The 21857-nt window shown below is 35.6% G+C and overlaps 1 protein-coding gene across 3 annotated transcripts in view; it reads left to right on the top strand.

The window, feature by feature from the left end:
* The window catches only part of ABCA5 (ATP binding cassette subfamily A member 5), a 75959-nt gene that overhangs the window by 4743 nt on the left and 49359 nt on the right, over positions 1–21857 (top strand). The window contains exons 1-10 of one of the 3 annotated variants that reach the window (XM_045489557.1): positions 4449–4855; positions 7293–7409; positions 8661–8865; positions 10748–10909; positions 12137–12225; positions 14218–14447; positions 16198–16339; positions 17418–17606; positions 19070–19217; positions 21107–21275. In XM_045489557.1, the coding sequence (XP_045345513.1) occupies positions 4514–4855; positions 7293–7409; positions 8661–8865; positions 10748–10909; positions 12137–12225; positions 14218–14447; positions 16198–16339; positions 17418–17606; positions 19070–19217; positions 21107–21275 (1793 nt within the window). In that variant the 5' untranslated portion in view covers positions 4449–4513. Of the gene's footprint in view, positions 1–4448; positions 4856–7292; positions 7410–8660; positions 8866–10747; positions 10910–12136; positions 12226–14217; positions 14448–16197; positions 16340–17417; positions 17607–19069; positions 19218–21106; positions 21276–21857 lie in introns of those variants that run through there. The other 2 variants (XM_045489556.1, XM_045489558.1) reach the window with 2 other exon arrangements.

The raw sequence follows: 21857 nt of genomic DNA, 5'->3' as shown, positions 1-21857 counted from the left end.
GCCACACCTCATTTCTAACTTTGCAGCCTTGTTTTCAGCTATGCACTTCTGTCAGAAGCATCACTTTCATGTTACCTCCGCGGGATGGATCTCCACCTTTCTTTCAGGAAACCTCATTCCCCCACCCTTACGAGTTGGTTTCATCTCAGAGACCAGCCCTTTATCTCTGGCTTCAGTACAGAAAGCACTGCCTTCCCACATCCTTCCATTCGCAGCCCTGCAGAAGAGTGGGGGATGGGAGTGAGAAGAAGGGACTTCTGTGGTTACCGTACCAGTGTGAGTTGCAGGCATCCCGTTTTTATTCTTTTTCTTTCTGTCTTTTCCCCAAAGGACAAACATTAATTCTCAGAGCCAGTAGGGTCTCAATATTAGAAGAGGAAGCAAAATATTTTACTAAGCACCCATAATTTGCCAGGAATCTTTTACAGTAGAGTTAGTACTTCGCATTGTTACGCAGGGCAGACCTTGACAGATTTATCCCGACGGCCCCTTTCAGTTGGGCCTACTTAATGCCGGATTGGAGGGGTGAGGATCACAGGTATGTCCATCGTTGCGTCTGTTGACAAAAACCTGACTATAGCTTTGAAGTTACTGTTTAGATGAAAGGTTGATGAAGAATTAAACTCAAAGGTATATGAAGAATCAACATTAAGAATATTTCATTTTTTTCCAGACCGCCAAACCAGGTGTTTCATGTCAGGAAGGAAACAAGCAGCCAATGGCTTTTCTTCTTTAAGATGTTTTAATAACTTTAATAACTTCAAGGTTATTGAAATTTAACATTTTCACATGATTAGCCTAGAGCTCATGAATGTAAGAAGTGTTACTTTGCGTAGGTCAGGGTCACGAGCACGCTGTGAAGGCGCACACATGAGTTGTGTCTTTCCACAATGTCAGCTTTACTCAGTCATAGAGCAGGAGTGACATAAGTGTAAAGCAGTTTCAGGATTCCAAACTCAGTGACATTTCACCATGTGACTAACTTGGCGTATACAGCACACAAAGCAAAACCTAAGACAAGTCACACAACAAACAAGATAACACAGAGGGTAGGAAGTTAACGAACCGAACATGAAGTCAGTCAGTGGGCACGTTGTTGAGATAAGGCCTGGGCCTGGTCTGGGTCAGCTCCCGGCACTTACTGCTTACTATGTCTGAGCAGTGAGGGGTCTCGGTTCTCTTCGCAGATCAGTCGGGCGGAGCCTTCAGCAGCAGCTACTTCTGATCTGTCGGACCTGGAGGAGTCGTGTCTGAAGAGTGACACTTGCTGTAAAAACCCTCCCTTAAAGGGATTTAATCAGTCTTGGGCCCTGCAGACCTCCTCTGCTTCTCCTTGTTATCAGTTCTGGGTGTCTCAGCTGTCACTGGTCTCGGCGATATCTGGTAGCTGCAGTCAGTACCTTACCTGCTTGCGTCACCGTTTGACACAGGCCCCTGCTTGACATGAGTGACTCCATCTTGCTGTCTATAGTCAGTTATACTGATCCATCTTTATAATTTCTTAACAGATTTCTTAATCGTTTTAGTCCCTTTGTCCTTCACCATCCATTCTAGGAGATTTCTTTGACTCAAGTCTTCTTTGTAACTCAGTGATTTGCCTTCAGGTGCTTCACCCCATCTATTGAGAATTTAATTTCTATCAGTCTGTTTGATTTCCAGGTTCTGTAAGTAGGTTTTTCTTAATTGCCTTGTTCATGTTTCATGAATATGATATTCTTTGTTATCCTGTTGAAGATATTAATTGTACTGATTGTATATACCATAGTGCTCAACACGTATAATTGCTTGCCATGTGGCAGACACCATTTTCGTGTATTAATTTTTATTTACATGTATTAATTCTCATCATTTCAATAAGCCAAAGAAGTGGATACTATTATTATTTCATTTACAGATGAGAAAACTTAGACACAAAAAAGTTAAGTAACTCGCCCAAAGTCTCAAGGCTAGTAAGTGGTGGAGGCAGGATTCGTGTTTAGTTGGTTTGGCTCCAGAGGTCCCACTCTTAACCATTCTACTACATCAGGCATTATTCTGGTGATTGTGATTGTTGACTTTGGAGTGTCTTCTTGGTATCGTTATTATGTGAGTGTTTATACTGATTCCAGTTTCTTTCAGCATGTTTGAAGATAATGCTTGGATTTACTATAGCCTATTGTGTTTTGGTTGTTTTGATATTTGTGCTGGGGGAGGGGAGAATAGTGCCAGGATGCGGAAAGTCAGTAGTTACCTGAGGGCTCGCACTGCCTCTAAATTTAAATGCATACACTTATGGGGCGCCTGGGTGGCTCAGTTGGTTCAGCATCTGACTCTTGGTTTCGGCTCAGGTCATGATCTCACGGTTTGTAGGTTCAAGTCCCACATGGGGCTCCATGCTGACAGCAAAGAGCCTGCTTGGGATTCTCTCTCTCTCTCTCTCTCTCTCTCTCTCTCTCTCTGCCCTTCCTCTGCTTGCTATTGCATTTAAAAGAAGTAAACTTAAAAAAAAATAAGTACGTACATACACTTACTCTTTGAGATGAAAGTAGATGAAGAGGTGAGGTTGGGATTTTGCCTGATAGGTTAACCTCTTCTTAAAAAGAGGTTATTGAAAATCTCTTAATTCAAAATAGAAATCTTTTTAAAATATCAAAGTCAAATGCAGATGCAGTATCTTCTTTTTATAAATATTAAATAAACTACTAGCTTAGTTTATGTTTGTGTTGATTTTGAATCTTTTTGGTAGAGAGGGATGACAGATGATGACGGGTCAACACAGCCTCAGATTGATGAGATTATGTGGCCAATAAATAGAAAGTATTCCCTGAGAGACCTGGGCACAGTGTCATGCAGGACCATTTGACTAAGGAAAAGGGTGAGGAAAGAAAAACCAACCTAAAGAATAGAGCTCAGGAGCAGAAGGAAAACAACATAAAAGCACCTTTTGCTTATGAAGGGATTTTGTGCTTTGGAGGAAAGGACATAAAACCAAGGATTGACTAGATACCAATGACTTCTTTGAAGTCACTGTATATTATCTTCTATATTATATTATCTTCTATATTATCTTCTGTATATTATCTTCTATAGAAACATTTCCCTATTAATACTATTTTAAAGCAACTTGAAGACCTTTACATCATTCAGTGGTTCTCAACTTTTTATCTGTCCCTACACATTCCCATTAGTAAGTATCTGTGGAATTCTTCACTTAGTAGGAAGGGGAGGTGGGGAAATTTTTAACATTCCCCTTTGTTCAAGCCATGCTTCACTTTGAAAATCAATATTGTCCTTATGAGTACTCTAACCATGGGGTTAAGAACACACACTGTTACATTGGTTAAGTGTTTTTGTTTGTGAGAAATAGAATCTCATTCTGGCTACTTATGTGAAAATAAAATACAGTGGGTGGATAATAGGGCATTTCACATTCTAAGAAAGAAAAACCAAGTCTTAGGCACAGTAGGTTTCACACTTTAGGGGAAAGCTTAGTACCGACAGTGCATGAACATTCTTTCTCCCCTTTTTTTTTTTTTTAAAGTATGCTGTATGCCCAATGTGGGGCTAGAACTCAACGACCCCCAGATTAAGAGTCCTGTGCTCTTCCCACTGAACCAACCAGACGCCCCTGAATTTTCTTTCTTAAATGTTTCCATTAATGTAACTGTTTCCATGACTCCAGTTTTTGGATCTCTTAGTTAACAATTTCATACTGCCAGGAGAAAATTTCATTGATACAGCTCAGGGGTAGCTGTAGAGTGGTAGTCGTGGTGATGGTGATGTTTGTCTGTCTCTTGGCATGGTGGGTGGGTGAGTGGGAGGTAGAGGTTTTACTTTAAAAAGCTCTGATTAGTGGTGGGATGGGTGCAGAAGTTCATGGACTTCAGACAAGGCTATTAAAGACTAAACCCTGAGTTCAGAGAGCACTTCTCAAGGAAGCAAAGCATTTGTGAGTCCATCAGCTGTTTTATGAGAGGCCTGTTTTCTAAAAATGAAGACTTAAGCATGCAGCATTCAATTTGAATGAATAATTCATTGGTGCTCACTAAATCAATATGTTTTGGCAGAATGTTCTTGTTGTACTGGTTAATGTTTCTGTTTGTGTTGTAGTAAATCATCTTTGAATGAGTGTAGTTTTTCTTTCTTTTTTGTTCGTTTCTTCTTTTTGGCCTAGAGATGATTATCAGTATCTAGAGAATCTGATGTAACATTAATGAGACTGTTGAAAGAATTTATTTTTATGTATCCTCTATTGACTTCTTTAGTTTTGTTGTTTTTAATTTACTTATTTGATGTTTTTTTACAGTACATCTAATTGTGTAATTTTTTAAATGTATAAGTAACATTAATGGAAAAATTGAGAAAATAGAAAAAACACAAACAGTAAAAGTTGTCTATAATCCTGTTAAATTAAAAAAAATCTTTGTGCATGTAAAGAGGATATTTATTTAATCCAAACTTAATTTATATTTACTTTTTTGGGTAAGACAAGCTGCCTCTAAAAAGTTGCCTGTTTTTTTTAATGTAGGTGGAAATGGTTAGCCAGCTTGGAATAGATTGTTCTTGTTTTGGAGGGGAGTCACCCCAGTGGCCCCCATCAAATAGGTTTATATACAACAAGTCAATAATTAATGTTGTAGAAGATGGCCTAACAGGACATTTTTGTTGTGTCTTCCAAGCTGCCCTCTCAACACCCTTTGGTGTGCAGAGACTGGGTTACTGGGATAAGCAAATTGGAATAAGGACCACAGAGATTGCAGTTGAGTCCCTGGCCACTTCTCTTGAGTTCAGCTTTAATATAACCAACCTCTTTGAAAAACTAAGATACCTCCAACAGAGATCTACTGGCAGAAAGAGCTCCAAGGACCTCCAGAGGGTAAAGTTATGCTGGAAGGGGGATACTGGACTTGTGACAATGAGTTAGGTCATACTGTTAAAAAATAAATAGATAAATTATTAAGATGAAATTTGTTTCCATCGCTTCAAAGTAAGATCCATTACTCAGTAAGCAGTTTCTGTCTTTTCTCTTCTTTCCCCAGCCTTTGGCAGCCACTAATCTGCACTTCATTTCTATGGCTTTGTATATTCTGGAAATTTCATATAAATGGAATCACATAATATTTGATCTTTATGTCTGGCTTCTTTCACTTAACATAATGTTTTGGAGGTTCATCCATGTTGTAGCATGTATCAGTGTAGCATGTTTCATTCCTTTTTATGGCTGAATAATATTTAATTGTGTGTATATACCACAACTTGTTTATCCATTCATCTGTTGATGGACATTTGAACTGTTTCAGTCTTTTGTTGGCAAGAATGAATAGTGTTGCTGTGACCCTGCATGAAATGCACTTGATTGAATACCTGTTTTCAGTTTTTTTGGCATATACGTAGAAGTGTTCTTTTGGGTATATATTTAGAAGTGGAATAGTGAGGTCATATGGCAATTCTCTGTTCACCTTTTTGGGGAGCTGACAAACTGTTTTCCTCAGCAGCTGAACCAGCACTCCCACCAGCAGTGTATGACTATTACAGTTTTGCTATAGAGTTTCTTATGAGAAATCTACTGTCATTCAAATCATTATTCCTCTGTAGGTAATGCATGGTTATTCTCTGACTGCTTTCAAGATTTTTCACTGTCTTCAATTTTTAGTGGTTTGATTATATGTATGGGTATGGATTTCCTTTGATTTATACTGTTTGGGGTTTACTGAGCTTCTTGGAACCTGCAGGTTTTTATCTCTTGCCAAATTTGGGAAGTTTTCAGCCAATAATTTTTTAAAATATTTTTTCATCATTAACACTCTTCTCTTCTTTCTGGAATGCTGATAATATGAATGTTAGACCTGTGTTATTCATGGTTCTTTCAGGTACTGTTAATTTTTTTTTAATGTTTTTCTCTGTGATTCAGATTGTATAGCTTCTATTGATCTGTGAAGTTCACTGACTTTTTCTGTTATCTCCATTATACTATTGACGCCATTCTCTGGGTTTTATTTTATGTTACTATGTTTTTCTCTTCTGAAATTTATATTTGGTGCTACTTTATGTCTTGTTTCTTTGCTGAGATTTTTTTTTTTTTATTGTTTTTCAAGAGTGCTCAGTATTGTTTGCTGGAGCACTTTTAAAATACTTTAAAGTTTTTGTCTGATAATTCCAAAACTTGTTATCTTGGCATTGGTATCCGTTGATTTTTCTTTTCTTAATAGAGTTGATATTTTCCACATCCCTTTTTTTTGGGGGGTCGAGTTGTTTTGGATTGTATGAGCCTGGGTTTTGTTTTACGTGCATGGAGAGTGTTGATACTTTTGACATGCTGTCAACCTGGTTAGGTTCAGGTCTTATGTTTCATCTGCATTCTTTGAGCTGTGGTTTTAATTTCAGTTTAGTTTTCAGAAGCCCTTGTAGTGTGGTTTGGATCTGTCCTGTGTATGCCTCCCAGTAGTCAGACTGAATCTGGGCAGTAGTCTATCTTTTATTCCTCAAGTCTTTGGTACACATAATGGGATTAGATCCCTGTGTGCTCAGCGTGGGGGTCCGTTTAGGTGTTAATAAGCAATTTTTATTCTGTTGCTTTCCTGTGCTCCTCTTTTTATATGCTCTCCCTACTGCTTTCGGATTCCCCATGGTTTCTCTTTGCCATCCTACAACCAGAAAGCTAGGGTTTATTTGTCCCATTGGGCCACACACTTCTGCAACTGCATCTACCACATCCAGGGCCCAGCGGCAGGAGATAGAACACCTGGGGATTTGGCCCTACCCTTTTGAAACTATAGCTCCAATTAATGGAGAGGAAGGTTCCCTTGCCTCAGAGTTTGGGCTGCATCAAGCTTTCATTACTGTAGTCTGACACTACTATCATGCAGTTGCTTGGGGACAGAGGCATAGGAGAATGTAGGGGGGAAAAAAAGATTGGATATCTCAGCACTCTTCTTGAGCAAAAGGCTTCCCTACTTCTCAAGCCAGAGAGCTTTTGGCTCTTGCTTTCTCTGCACCAGTGCCTGCTTCTGATGCATTCAGTTTGGGGGATACTAAAAGACGAGAAACAGGTGGTGAGCTCACTGTTGGTTGTGGGGATTTTGAATTCTGGTTCCATCTTGGTTCACATTTACTTGGTTCCTATTTACTTTTCAGAGTCTTCAAGTTGCTGTTCCATTCATTTTGTCCAGATAGGAGAGACAGCTTGGAATATGCTTACCTCCAGCTAACCTGACACTGAAACAAATGTTTGTTTTTGCTGTTAAATGGCATGGGCTTGACTGTGGGGTTCCAGTTTTTTTTGTTTTTGTTTTTTTAATCTACTCTTTTAATAGACTGGTCCAGAAAACATGGCTACTGCAATTAGGGAGGTGGGAGTTTGGAGACAGACCAGAACACTCCTACTGAAGAATTACCTAATTAAATGCAGGACTAAAAAAAGTAGTGTTCAGGTAAGTTAAATGATTCTTTCTTATGCCTTATCGCAGTTTTTGCATTGATATGTTCCATCTTTAAGAGGTGATTTCTTTTTCTGGATACATTTCTAGTATAATTTTATATCATTAGGTCCCTTTAATGTGCTTGTGAAGTAAAAACTTGTGTTAACACAGAAAAGTACCTAAATTACCTATTGTTTTCTGAATGTTAAACATTTTAATAATGGTTCTTAAATATAGTTAACTTCTTTTTTTTTTAATGTCTTAAATGTTTATTTATTTATTTTGAGAGAGAGCGTGCGCTAGCAGGGGAGGGGCAGAGAGAGAGGGAGAGAGAATCCCAAGCAGGCTCTGTGTAGGGCTCGAACTCATGAACTATGAGATCATGACCTGAGCTGAAATCAAGAGTTGGACGCTTAACTGACTGAGCCACCAAGGTGCCCCAATTTAGTTATTTTCTAATATTAGTGCTTAAGTTTGAACTTTTAGGCATGCATTTCCCAAGTTTCATGGAATGAAAAAAAAATTCCACGGATAATTTTGTGGCCCATTATTTCCCAGTTTATTCCCCATGACTTCCCATCTTTTGGACTCTGGATTGAATTACTTAGGACTACTAAAATTAGGACACATATTTGTTCCCAACAGATACACATTACTTTAAAAGTTAAAAGAAAGTAATAACTCTGCCTAACCAGTTAATAATTCTAAAGGATAAAAGTACATTGCCTTTCTTCTGAAGCCACCATAACAATTAAACAGCAAGATGAAATAGTAAATAGTTCATCTCTATTAAAGCTCATTATTGAATTTAACAGAGTAATTAATAGTAGAAATTTAGGTGTAATTAAGGCACGAGTTTTAAATCAGATTTGAAGAAAGACATTTTTATGGTGAGTCCTATTGGGGCTGTTTGGTAAGTTAATTTAAATAATGTTATATATAAGTAAACATATTCTATTTTATGCTTAGTAATGTAAGACCTTTAAATATAGCGTTTGTGTCATTTTATTACGTGACTTGAATTTTAAATTATTTCAGTAAAACTGAATGTAAAGGAAAAATTATCTCCTATTTCCTGTTGAGTTAGGGGAGATGCTCAACACAATAGTTTTTTCAGGATAGAATTGCTTTTTGTAAGTAAGAAAAGAGACCCTAAGTCCTCGTGTTTTTTCCTTAGCATTATATTATTTGCATAGTAATCTTGATGATGTTTGCTACCATTGGTACATTTTATAATCATTTTGTTTGTCTCCTTTATTGTAGGAAATTCTTTTTCCACTCTTTTTTTTATTTTGGTTAATATTAATTAGCATGATGCATCCAAATAAGAAATATGAAGAAGTTCCTGATATAGAACTTACCCCTATGGACAAATCTATTCTCTCTAACCTAATTCTTGGATATACTCCAGTGACTAATATTACAAGAAACATCATGCAGAAAGTGTCTACTGATCACCTTCCTGATGGTATTGTGAGCTTGTATTTATGGATGGATTCTATCTATAACAGAAAGCCTCCTCAGTATTTTTTTGCTTGCTTTCTTGAATAAATGACATTCTTAACACTTAGGGATATGTCCCCTCACCAAAATATAGTTTAATAAAAGTTATTAAAATAATGTAATTCTGCTGAAGCATATTATATGTGTCTAATATTTTAGATTTAATTCCCAGACCATTTATAAAATAAACATATTTGTATAGGATAAAGGATTGGAAGTAATATTTCATTTTGATTCCGACTCCTAGAGTAGTTAAGAAGCTAGAGAGATAAAGGTTACAAAGCAGTGATCATTTCACACCGTCACGTCTAGTTATGGAGGTATGTGGTGTCAACAGAAGTACTGTGGAGACTATGACTGTGGCTCACTACCTCAGTCTGTTTCTCTGTGCTGCTCACAGACTGGAACACAGTGTAAGTGAGGCAGTACTAATGAGCCTCAAGTGGCCGTGAGAGAATCCAAGTCGAGAACTAGAGAAAGTGACAGAAATGTTTATAATATGATGATTGATTTAATGAAATGCTGAACTGTTGAAAATAGCAGATTAACATGTTGTCTTATATCAGATAGTTGTAATCAACTTCTGGTATGTATCATCATAGTTTTGGATAATGCATCACTGAATAGATGATGCTAATACAATCAGGAGCGAGATAATATTTTCCCTACTGATATCTTTCTGACTTATTACTATTTAATAGTTTTGTCAAGCCCATATCTTATGGTATGTTTGTTGGTTTATCTAAGTACAAGTAGCCCAGATCGCCGTAAGCATTTAGCCTGCCAGCTCAAAAGACTGATCAGAAAGGTTGAGAATGAAATTCTTTGGTAATTCTGAGTTGGAGTAAAGCATATACACCAAAGAAATCCGAGTCAGTGTGTATTCAACTTAGATGCTAAAATAGTAGAAATATTTGTAGCTTTTATTTTAAGTCCTATCTTTTTAACAAGAGAGCTGTCTGAAAGTGGAATATGCATCCATGGGTGGTAACATGACTGGTAGGATGTTGAACTAACACTATATTTTTTCACATCAATCCGTGTCCACCTTAAAGGTCTGGAAAATCATGACAATTAACATTGAAGTAATACTTTATAACTTACAAAGCATTTTGTTTGTAATTGCTTTTGACCTTAATAACCACTATGATCAGCTCGGTATTGAGGATGCTGAAGTTTAGAGTATCAAATTGCTCGTGGTCAAGCACATAATCCTATGTTCTTCTATTTCACCACATGTTCTGAAGCTTCTATAGTGAAGAAGTTGCTTGTAAATAAAACTTTAAGAAAATACTTAAAAATTGGGATTATCTGATGTGAAAGGAAGATGAATGGTAATTGGAGTATTTTCTAAGAAAGGAACAAGCAGTATGGGGTTAAAATGGCAATTTTTATTCAAAGGAGAGTTGTGTCTTAGTTACTAGAATACATATTTGGTTTCTGAGGAGGATTATGGAATTTTCCTCTTCATAAGAAATATTTGAAAATAAAATACCCATTCACTTATCAATGAGTTATTGTATGTTTTACTTTGAAATAGTTAAGTGAACGGCATATACTGTATACTAAAGTATGTACTAAACTTCATCATATTAATAACTCACATGTTACACAGACACATAATTTATGTAATCAGACGATAGCTGAGAGAAATAGTGTCTGTGAAATTGTACTGTTCTTTTATTATTATTATTTAGTATAATTTTAGAATGACTCTGTTCAGGAAGTTAGAGGATAAAGCAAAAGTGCTTATCAAATATTATATTCATTTAATGTAATGTTAAATTTCAGTCTGTTGTATGATAGTAAACTTGTAATTTTTGAACTAACTTTATTCTGTTTTGCAGTCATAATTACCGAAGAATATACAAGTGAAAAAGAATTGTTAGTATCCAGTCTTTCTAAGCCCAACAACTTTGTAGGTGTGGTTTTCAAAGACTTCATGTCCTATGAACTCCGTTTTTTCCCTGATATGATTCCAGTATCTTCTATTTATATGGATTCAAGAGGTAAATAGCCCTAAATAATCTTGTAAATCAAATAAATGCATGTCTTCACTGCTCTTAGTTCAAATGCAAAATTTGATGGGGTCCAGCATTGGCGTTTTCAACTCTATTTGTTCAAATAAGAAAAGTGTCAAGTGTAGCATAAATATATGTATGTATACACAAATATCTATAATTATGTGTAATATGAAATATAATTTAACATCCATTTTAATTTTAATACATTTATATATTATTATTATATATATATAATTTTAATAGTAACAGAAAGCAAAATTGTATCTTGAATTATATGACTTTCTAAACCAGCATTTTTTTCCTCTATGTAATTGTTTTTCACATATGGTGTGTTGCATATCTTTAAAATTTCAAGGTCTTCTACCAGTGAACTTTTTTAGTTTTATGTTTATTTACATCATGGAAAACAACCTTCAGTGCTTAAACCTGTGGAGAGATACTATCAAACACAAACATTTATTGAGCAATATTAAAGTCCCTTATGCTAAGTACTGAATTTGTGACTTTATTCCAAAAGGCCTTTACAGAATTTTTTTTTTTTTTCTTTTTTTGGTCCTCTTAACCTGGACTTGTACTGGCATCTGGAAGTCCTTTGACTCTAAGTTACTGTAGAATGACCTTAAAACAGAAAAGGGACTTACTTTATTTTATTTTTTAAAGTTTATTTATTTATTTTGAGAGAGAGAGGGAGTGCGAGCATGGGAGGGGCGGGGGGGGGGGGCGGGAGAGAGAGAGAGAGAGGGAGGGAGGGAGGGAGGGAGGGAGGGAGGGAGGGAGAGTGAGAGAGTGAGAATCCCAGGCAGGCTTTGTGCTGTCAGCACAGAGCCGGATGCAGAGCTCCGTCCCACAAACCGAACCGTGATATCATAACCTGAGCTCAAACCAAGAGTGGGACGCTTAACTGACTGAGCCACCCAGGAGTCTTGAAAAGGGACTTATTTTAAATAACTATGTTTACAGTCAATTTCTTTCTTTCCATTTGTATGCATTTACCATGCAATATCCTAACACATGTAACTCTTTTATTTCAAAAATTTCAAATAAACAATCAGGAATGTGATATTCTTTACCTTCAGAGGGCGATTGCTTATTTTCTTCAGTCCTATGGACATTGATTAATTATATTGCTTTAGTAACCCTCCATATATTATCTTTAAAAGAAAGCACTTACATGTTGTGCAGATGTTTATGTCTCACATTTTGTCCCTATAGCTGGCTGTTCAACATCATGTGAGGCTACTCAGTACTGGTCCTCAGGGTTCACAGTTTTACAAGCATCCATAGATGCTGCTATTATACAGGTAAATATGATGAAGGAAGTAAAATAGAGCCACGGTGTATTTTAACAATTATGCCTTAAGTCTTTACAGTAGGATTTAGTTTGCTGTTAAATGTACAAAATACATATTACAGCTCCTTTAAGAAAAAAGATGAGTCATATTTTCAGTTTAATTTTTTTAGTTTAATATTTTTCAAACCCCACTGTTACTTGATGGTTTCTAAGCATGTGATTTAGCAATTCCATATATCTGTATTATTCTATCTGTGTTGACCATAGGTAATATTTATGAATGATCTATATTTATAGACTTTTCCCCTTGAATAAAAATAACTTAGTTTAAAGAAAATGAATGTTTTTGTTATGTTACTCATAGTTGTGGATTTCATTTTTTATTTAATAAATAATTATCACTTATTTGCCAAACATTGTTTCTAAGTTGAATGCTTAGAATATGAATCCATTTAATCTGTAGCAAACATATGGGATTTGTGCTATTATTTTATTTTTTAAATGTTTGTTTATTTTGAGAGAGAGAGAGAGAGAGAAAGAGCGAGTGAGTGTATGCGCCAGCAAGGGAGGGACAGAGAGAGAGAGAGAGAGGGAGAGAATCCCAAGCAGGCTCTGCACTGTCATTGCAGAGCGTAACATGGGTCTTGATCTCACAAGCTATGAGATCATGACCTGAACCAAAATCAAGTCGGATGCATAACCGACTGAGCCACCCAAGCACCTGAGATTTGTGCTATTATTATTTACATTTTACATATGGAACTGAAGCACAGGGAGATTGACTTTCCAAAATTCAGTTAATTAGTGACAAAGCTAATTCCAACTATGGCTTTTTGGCTCCCAGGTTTGTGTTTTAATACTGTACTGCCATGAGGATCGTGTATAAAGGTTACAGTTATAATCTAAAGACATGCTTAGACCTTATCAGGTGTTTCACATTTTAGTAGAAGTGAACAGGAGACCTGGCTCTGTTGTTAGACTGCTATGTAGTAAAATGACAACAGTAATAATGCTTTACTTGACAGGGTTGTTGTAAGAACCAAATGCTATGTGTCAGATTGTCTTATAAATTCTGACAGCATGGTATAAATGTATTATAGAGCTGTAATATTACCCAAATTCAGTAATATAGAAGTTTAAGGTAAAGGCAGTAAAATATAGGATGTATCACAGTGATGGTGTTATAGTGCTTACTTGTGTTTTTGGCCGAAGGCCTTAGCCATCCACAGCCCAGACCACACTGGATGAACAGGCAGAGCAGATCTTATTTTAGACATTTAATTGAATGTTAGATAGAAGTATCATACAGCATAAAGTTTTATTATTCTGTCTACACATGCTTCATACATAGATTTTAAAACGATAGGACATACTATTTAAAAAAAGATTTTTTTTTTTTTTTCAACGTTTATTTATTTTTGGGACAGAGAGAGACAGAGCATGAACGGGGGAGGGGCAGAGAGAGAGGGAGACACAGAATCGGAAACAGGCTCTGAGCCATCAGCCCAGGCTCTGAGCCATCAGCCCAGAGCCCGACGCGGGGCTCGAACTCACAGACCGCGAGATCGTGACCTGGCTGAAGTCGGACGCTTAACCGACTGCGCCACCCAGGCGCCCCTAAAAAAAGATTTTTTAAAGACAGTCTTTCATGGTACTAATAATCGTTCCTTAATTCCTCAATATTACAAGTGCAAATTTTTGTTAAGATGTATATAATTGCTTAAGAGAATAATTGTTCAATTTTATTTTCTTTGATAAGCTATTTCATCAAAATTCGTATACTACTCAACTTCAGACTTAAACTTCATGGTAGGCTTCCAGAATGAATGAAAGCAATAATGTGTGCTTGTACTTTGACATTGGGGTCTGTCACTTTATTTCAGGTGTGTAGGTTTTGAGTATTGTATTTGTAATAGGTTTGTATAAAATATGGGGGTATAATTGTCACATTTTATTGGGGACCACTAAATTCATTGATTGTATGTATGTTTTCCAATTCTAGCTGAAGACCAATGTTTCCTTTTGGAAGGAGCTGGAGTCCACTAAAGCTGTCATTATGGGAGAAACTGCTATGGTTGAGATAGATACCTTTCCCCGAGGAGTCATTTTAATATACCTAGTAATAGCATTTTCACCTTTTGGTTACTTTTTGGCAATTCATATCGTAGCAGAAAAAGAGAAAAAATTAAAGGAGTTTTTAAAGATAATGGGACTTCATGACACTGCCTTTTGGTATGTTATTAAAAGTTTATTATTTAGTATGATTAATAATTACATTAAATGTACATATCTCCAGCGTTGTAATTTTGTTATTCACTCAACTTGAGGAGGTGCTTTTGTTTTGGAAGTTGAGACTAGGCAACAAACTGCAGCAATAGATTTTTTTTTTTTTTTTTTTTTTTTAACATAAGGGAAGTGGGATTTGGGAAACTCATGTTGATATTACATGTGTAAATTTTACTTTACATTTTGTCATAATTGATGAGGTGTGTTCTATGTATTTCAGTGTATAGAACATATGAGATCTTGGAAAGTTAGAAATTAATTGCCTGTTGTAGTCTTCCCCCAATATCATAGCATATATAAGTTATTAAAAATTTAATTAAAATGATTGAACTTTGCATATGTGGCATATGGGGTTCCCTCCTCTCCCCAGGAAAAAAGTTATTTTTGTAAGTTAAGATGAAAATGTACAAATAATTTATAGAGAAATTTAGAAAATGTTTTCACAAGTGAGCCGTAATATGTCAACATCTTTATACCATGATAATTTTATAGAGGCATGCATTTTTATAAATAATTCTAAATGTATTTTCCTTACTTTTCCCACTGTGCAGTAGGAAAATTTATTTTGAGCTCATTTGGGGGGAAAAGTTAATACTGTGTATGTGAGTTGATATTATAGTCCATTTTACAAAATTGTATTCCATTTAGCCCAGTTGAATACAGCAGTTAATTATAACACTTTACATAATGGGGTCATTGTGTATAGCACATTTTCTTTGCTTGTTTTTTTCTCCTATCATTTGAGTAGTCATTGGTTTTTAAGATGCACTGAGCTGTTAAAGTGCTTTGTGAGGAAATGGAAGAATTTAGGCAAATCAGTTTCTTAATGCCTCAGTTTTGCCTCTGTAAAAGGATGGGTTCAATTTTGGTAATGTAGGTATCTTTTAGCCCTGTTTCAGTGCTTTTATGTTTCATGGTAACATACATCAGATAATGATCTAACATTTTTTTTAAAAGCCCTAAATACTGTTGCAGTTCCATTGAACTCTGATTTGGGAAGAAATTTTGAGTAAATACAGTGAGTCTGTTGTCGAACTTCTTGATCTTACATTGTGTAAATGTAGTAAGTACGTTATCGATTAGTGAGATAGTCTTCATTGCTTAAAGTATCAAAAAGGCAGGCCGTCAGAGGTTTAATTATAGCCTAGGCCATAAAGTTGTCATTAAATTCTTTCATATTTTAAGAAAATTGGAAGTGTTTTTGCATTATTGAACGTTTGAGAATATTGGATTTAAATTAGTCATGAATTGCTATTAATTTGGAGGGTTTTTTTGACTCTTGAAAAGATAATCACTCTATGTCAGACCTTTATCATAACCAATGTTGTATTTTTTTAAAGTTTATTTATTTTGAGAGAGAGAATGTGAGCAGGGGAGGGACAGAGAGAGAGGGAGAGAAAAAATCCCAAGCAGGCTCCATGATGTCATCACAGAGCCCGACACAGTGCTCGATCCCATGAACCATGAGATCATGACCTGAACCGAAATCCAGAGTCAGACACTTAACCGACTAAACCACCCAGGCACCCCATATATTTTTAATTACTATTATAAGAACATTAGTTTTCAGTAAATGAGCATACACAGGAAAGAATAAACTTAATTTTAAGAATAAAATGGCTGAAGTTCTGTTTGAAATGATTATCTGTGAAAGCCCATGCACTTAATCATAGGTGTATTTGTATTCTCATTTTAGGCTTTCATGGGTTCTTCTGTATACAAGTTTGATTTTCCTTATGTCCCTTCTTATGGCAGTCATTGCAACAGCTTCTTCATTATTCCCTCAAAGTAGCTGCGTTGTGATATTTCTACTTTTTTTCCTGTATGGGTTATCATCTGTGAGTATTTTAACTTGAAATGGGAGTAAAGAACTGTCAAAATTGTTGATTAATATAGCAAAGTGCTTATTCTGTGGTTAACTTAGACTTGATTTGTTACTAGGTTACTCACAAACGACTTGTACATAGACAGCATCATTGTACTTCCATATTTTAGAAAAGGTACAAAATAGCCTCATGTTTATTTTTTTTATTTTTATTTTTTATTTTTTAAGTAGGCTCCATGCTGTGTGTGGGCTTGAGGGGCTTGAACTCATGACCCTGAGATCAAGACCCGACCTGAGGTCAAGAGTCGGATGCTAAACCGACTGAGCCACCCAGGCGCCCTGGTGTAGTCTCACATTTCTATTATAGGGTGATGGGTGATGTGTAAAGGTATGCCTTTGTAAATATAGCTCTTTTTAAGGAACCTACTGAAATCATTGTTGCACTATATGCTAACTAATTTGGATGTAAATTAAAAAAAATAAAATTAATAAAAAAATAAAGGAAAAAAGTGTAAATATAGCTCTTTGATAGTATTGATATTCATCTGCTATATTGGCTAAATGCTTCCTGTTAATAGCCAGCCTTTGTGTTCCTGTGGTTCTAGTTTCTATTATGATTGGCTTATGTGCCCATGCTGTACCATTTATTAAATTTTTTCATGATCACCCTTGCTCTTTCACGTGATAATTTACAAGCAACTCAGACTTCTACATACAGTTACCTGAGTTTGTATCTCATCAAGACATCGAGTTTAAAAGATAGGTTCTCTGTTTAAAAGCTGGTTGATTTATTGTTTTGTTCACATGTACACATCTAACTGCAGACGCATGTGGCTGGTTATGGTTTCTGTCGTGTAGAGGTAGTCATGTTTGCCTATTTACATAGATAAAATGTTTTTAATGTTTATCATCTTAAATTTTTTAATGTATTTATTCCTGTTTCTATGAAAATAAAATATCTTACCATAGCATTTAGAAATTATTTTAATGAATGTATTTTCCAATGATTGTTCTTTCACAAGCAAAATTAATTTTGTTTTCATACCAATGTATATGAACAATGCATTAACTTTAATATTTATATTTTACAGGTATTTTTTGCTTTGATGCTGACACCTCTTTTTAAAAAATCAAAACATGTGGGAATAGTTGAATTTTTAGTCACTGTGGCTTTTGGATTTGTTGGCCTTTTGATAGTCCTCATGGAAAGTTTTCCCAAATCATTAGTGTGGCTTTTCAGTCCTTTCTGTCAATGTACTTTTTTGATTGGTATTGCACAGGTAGGTAATATATTTATCTTGCTTCCACTACTAAGTACTTTTTCTCTCCAGTTCCATGCAGCTTGTTATACTGCAGTGATACTGCCTTTGATTTGCAAAAAAATTATTTTATAATTTCAACATAAGAAAGGAATGCTGCTTGAACACTGGAGTACATTTTATATGGGTTTCATTTATATTTTCTCCATTTTTAAGTTTTTCATCTGTATGATCTGTTTAGAATTTTTCTATCTTGTGTATTGGTATATCTCAGTAGTTTATTTTCACTGCAATAACTCAGTTTGTTAAAAGTCATTTTAAGCACCAGGTATTCTAGATTGCTATATGGCCTGGTTACATTGCTACTTTGGTACATTCATCTCAGATGTGTACCTGGCAGAAAATTGTGGTGTGTGGAGCAAAACAAATTTTCATGACTGTTATTAGTGAAACGAGTAGGCTGGTGGATTTTATTACTTAAGGATTCATGGGATTGTCCTTCGCCTAAATCATATTTATATTTATGTATTTATTTTTAAAGTTTTTATTTGATTTTTATTAGTCTATTTTATAGGGGCAGTCAGGTTCTGAGGGAAGTATTCTTATGAGAAACTGCTTCTTCTATTATAAAACATAAATTTGGTCAATGTATAAAGCAAAAATGTAATTACTTAAAATAAGAGATTATTCATGTTGACTAAATAGAATATTCTGATTTGTGAAACCTAAGATAGATTAATGTTTATGAGTATTGAGTTAAGCAAATTTTAATTACTTTGGACCAAAGAGCTATCGTTCACACATTTTAAGAGTCCACTGAGTTCTCCTTCCCTTAGGAAAGTAGATTTATAGATTCATAGGTCTTTGTTGCTTGTGGGAAGGACTTCTCAATGTCATTTAATCATCTTCATTTCACAGATGAGGAGACTGAGATCCAGAATGGTGTAATTAACATATATTCCTAATGGCAGATCTGGGGTCTAAATGACACCTCAACCTCTAGTACATGTCTTTCTGCTCTATCACATATATCTATTGTGAATAATGGAAGAATTGTGTTAATTAATCAGAATACCTTCTCCCTTTTCAGTATTGAAAAGATGCTGATCATAATTTTGTCCTCTAATACTTAATTTGTTTGACTTCCATGTGGACCATTTGTTTGCAGCAGTTAGTAGTACGAGCATACTTTATTTTTATTTCCTTTGATAGTCATAACATTAGAATTAAATGCCCTGGGAAGGGATGTATACTAATTTTAGAAACATAACGTTAAAAAGGATTGAAATGGATTGTTGTGATAAACTTATATTTTGGTAAAGTTTGTTGTTTTCCTTATAAATTCTTACTACTAATTTAGTAGACTGTTAGAAGGCCCAGTTTGGTTACCATCGATCTGGATATAATGAGTAACTCTAAGTAGTGTTAACTTTTGCTTATTTGTATTGTTTTTATATAATAAAGTTGGTGTTTCTGTTTTCCAGGTCATGCACTTAGAAGATTTTAATGAAGGTGCTTTATTTTCTAATTTGACTGAAGGCCCATATCCTCTAATTATTACTCTTGTCATGCTAGCACTTAATAGTATATTCTATGTCCTCTTGGCTGTCTATCTTGATCAAGTCATTCCAGGTATGCAGGTACCTATTGGATTTTACTTTAAAGATTTTAATTTTTTTTGCTCACATAGGGTCAACTTAGTTTAAATGTTTTCTTCTAGCTGGAGTACCCTAGTCATATTTGTTGTTTAAACTCTTAGTTTAATTTTAAATAAGTATATTTCGTACCTGTGCCTTAATGACTAGTGAATGTAGGGAGATTCTCTTCAAAAGAGAGCAGTTTGCTTTGAAAACTTAAGTCTGTGACTCAATTTATGTCTGTTGTTAATCTTTGTTGGCTAAAGTATTGTTAATGTTAATCTTTGTTGGCTAAAGTATTTCACTACTTTACCCTCTAAGGTGCAAACTATGAGGTAATCTTGTAACTCCCACCACTGTCCTTATCCATCATTCATCTATAGCCAATTCCTGTTGATTGAAAATATTATTAAAATAATCTAACACTCCCTTGACTTTCCCCTTTGAGTTCCTCATTACTTTTTTCTGTGCTCTAGACTGGCACTTATATGGTAACTACTAGACAATATGATTTTTAAAATTTGAATTAATTAGAATTAAAGAAATTAACAGCCCATTTCCTCGGTAGCACAAGTCACCTTCCGACTGCTTAGTAAGCCACAAATGGCTGTTAGTTACCATATGGTACAGTATGCATACAGGACATTTCCACCACTGCGGAAGGCATCTAGACCATCCCTCTCATCTAATTACCTGCTTCAAGCCTGTCTAAAACTTAGCCATTGCCTTTAATCAAATTAATCACCTGCTCAGAAATCATCTTGCTGGACATATCCTAGTGAATTAAATAGAAACTCTTTATGTATGAATGTCCTTCCCATTACTTTTATACATTTAAGCTCTCCTTTTCACTCTCTGCCTCCATACTGTATTTTATATTCATCCAAATAGCCCTATTTACCTATTTAAGCCCAGCTTCAATGAATTGGTTAGATTGTTTTTAGTTACTCTTAACAGAAGATCGTTTTAATTGGCTTAAGCAAGAAGGAAACTGATTGTTTTACTTAAAAGGAAGTCCAGAGATAGGATAGGTTCCGAATTGGTTGCCTTACTCAAAGACCCACATTCTCTAGGCTTTTGCCCCCTGTGCCTGTCTTCCTGGCTGCTATGGGATGCTTCTTTGTTCCTGTCCAATGGAGGAGGGAGGGTGAATCTTTCCCCCACCTAAACCCTTCGCTTCTGGTTGGTTACATGCTGACAGCCAGAGCAATAACAGTCACCAGAGGATGCCACGTGCTGATCAGATGAGTTAGGATCCTCTCCATAGAGGGGATCAGATCTAGATGTGGCCGTCTAGAAGAGGTTGGATATTTTTTTTTAAATGGGAAGTGTTGGCTTTTTTAGGGAAAGAGGTGAAAATGGATATATACTGTGTGAGCAGCCATCACTGTCTACTGTGTCTAAGTCTTCTTCGCCTGTCCTGTTGCCATGTTACTCTCCTGATTTTAAAAACCTCCGTGAACTGTGTCCACTTTTCGAAGTAATAAGTACTAGGCATTTTCAAAGACACAATAAGATGATACCCATTACAGCCTTCAGGGTATATTCCTCATTCCTTCCTTTGAACTCTTACTAGCGCCATGCATGATGTGCTTCATGTCTGCAGCGTGTTCTAGGCGCTCGCCCATAAAGATGGGAGCTCCTTCGGGACAGAAAATGCGCTTTATTCACTTTTACATTCTCATGTGCTCTAAGCATCTCAGATGGTTTATAGACTAGAATTATTTGTCAGTAAAAACATTTTTCACACAGTGCTGAGTTAATACTTTTAATATGAACTTTAGCTCCAGGTCATATGTTTCACATACTGTCTTTATAATTTCAAATCTAGTTTTTAGAAATAATTTGTGAGGGTAATTCATTTTTTTTTTTTTTATTTTTCAGGGGAATTTGGCTTACGGAGATCATCTTTATATTTTCTAAAGCCATCATATTGGTCAAAAAGCAAAAGAAATTATAAGGAGTTATCAGAGGGCAATGTTAATGGAAATATTAGTTTTAGTGAAATTGTTGAGCCTGTTTCTTCAGAATTTGTGGGAAAAGAAGCCATAAGGTATGATTTAATCTTTGGCAACTTAGGTGTAAGAAGTAGTTAAACACTGCTACATTTAAATCCTATTTTTAAATAATGTATGGAACTACTGTATCTTAGATTTTGGTACACATCTCATGATTTAAAAAAAAATTTTTTTTTTTAATGTTTATTTATTTTTGAAAGAGACAGAGACAGAATGCGAGTGGGTTAGGGGCAGAGAGAGAGGGAGACACAGAGACAGAAGCAGGCTCCAGGCCCTGAGCTGTCAGCACAGAGCCCGACGCGGGGCTCGAAGTCAGGAGCTGTGGGAACATGACCTGAGCCAAAGTCGGACACTCAACCGACTGAGCCATCCAGGCGCCCCCACATCTCATGATTTTTAAAACACAGAATTAATATGAGCAGTTTCTCTTTTAGGTTCTTATTTTCTTTGCAACCATTTAGAACAAGGTTGTGTTAGGTTTGAAATTTTATGTTTCAATGGAAATTTTTAAAAGTTATAAAACCTAGTATTCACACAATTAAGCCGTTTTCAGATTTCCATTAAGTAGATTGAAACAGAATAAATATTAGCTTTATAATTTTATTCCGCTGCATTGT

This window comes from Leopardus geoffroyi, chromosome E1, assembly GCF_018350155.1.
Source record: "Leopardus geoffroyi isolate Oge1 chromosome E1, O.geoffroyi_Oge1_pat1.0, whole genome shotgun sequence".
Taxonomy (NCBI): domain Eukaryota; kingdom Metazoa; phylum Chordata; class Mammalia; order Carnivora; family Felidae; genus Leopardus; species Leopardus geoffroyi.
Note: the sequence above shows the minus strand (reverse complement) of the source record. Positions and strands in the feature narration are given on the sequence as shown.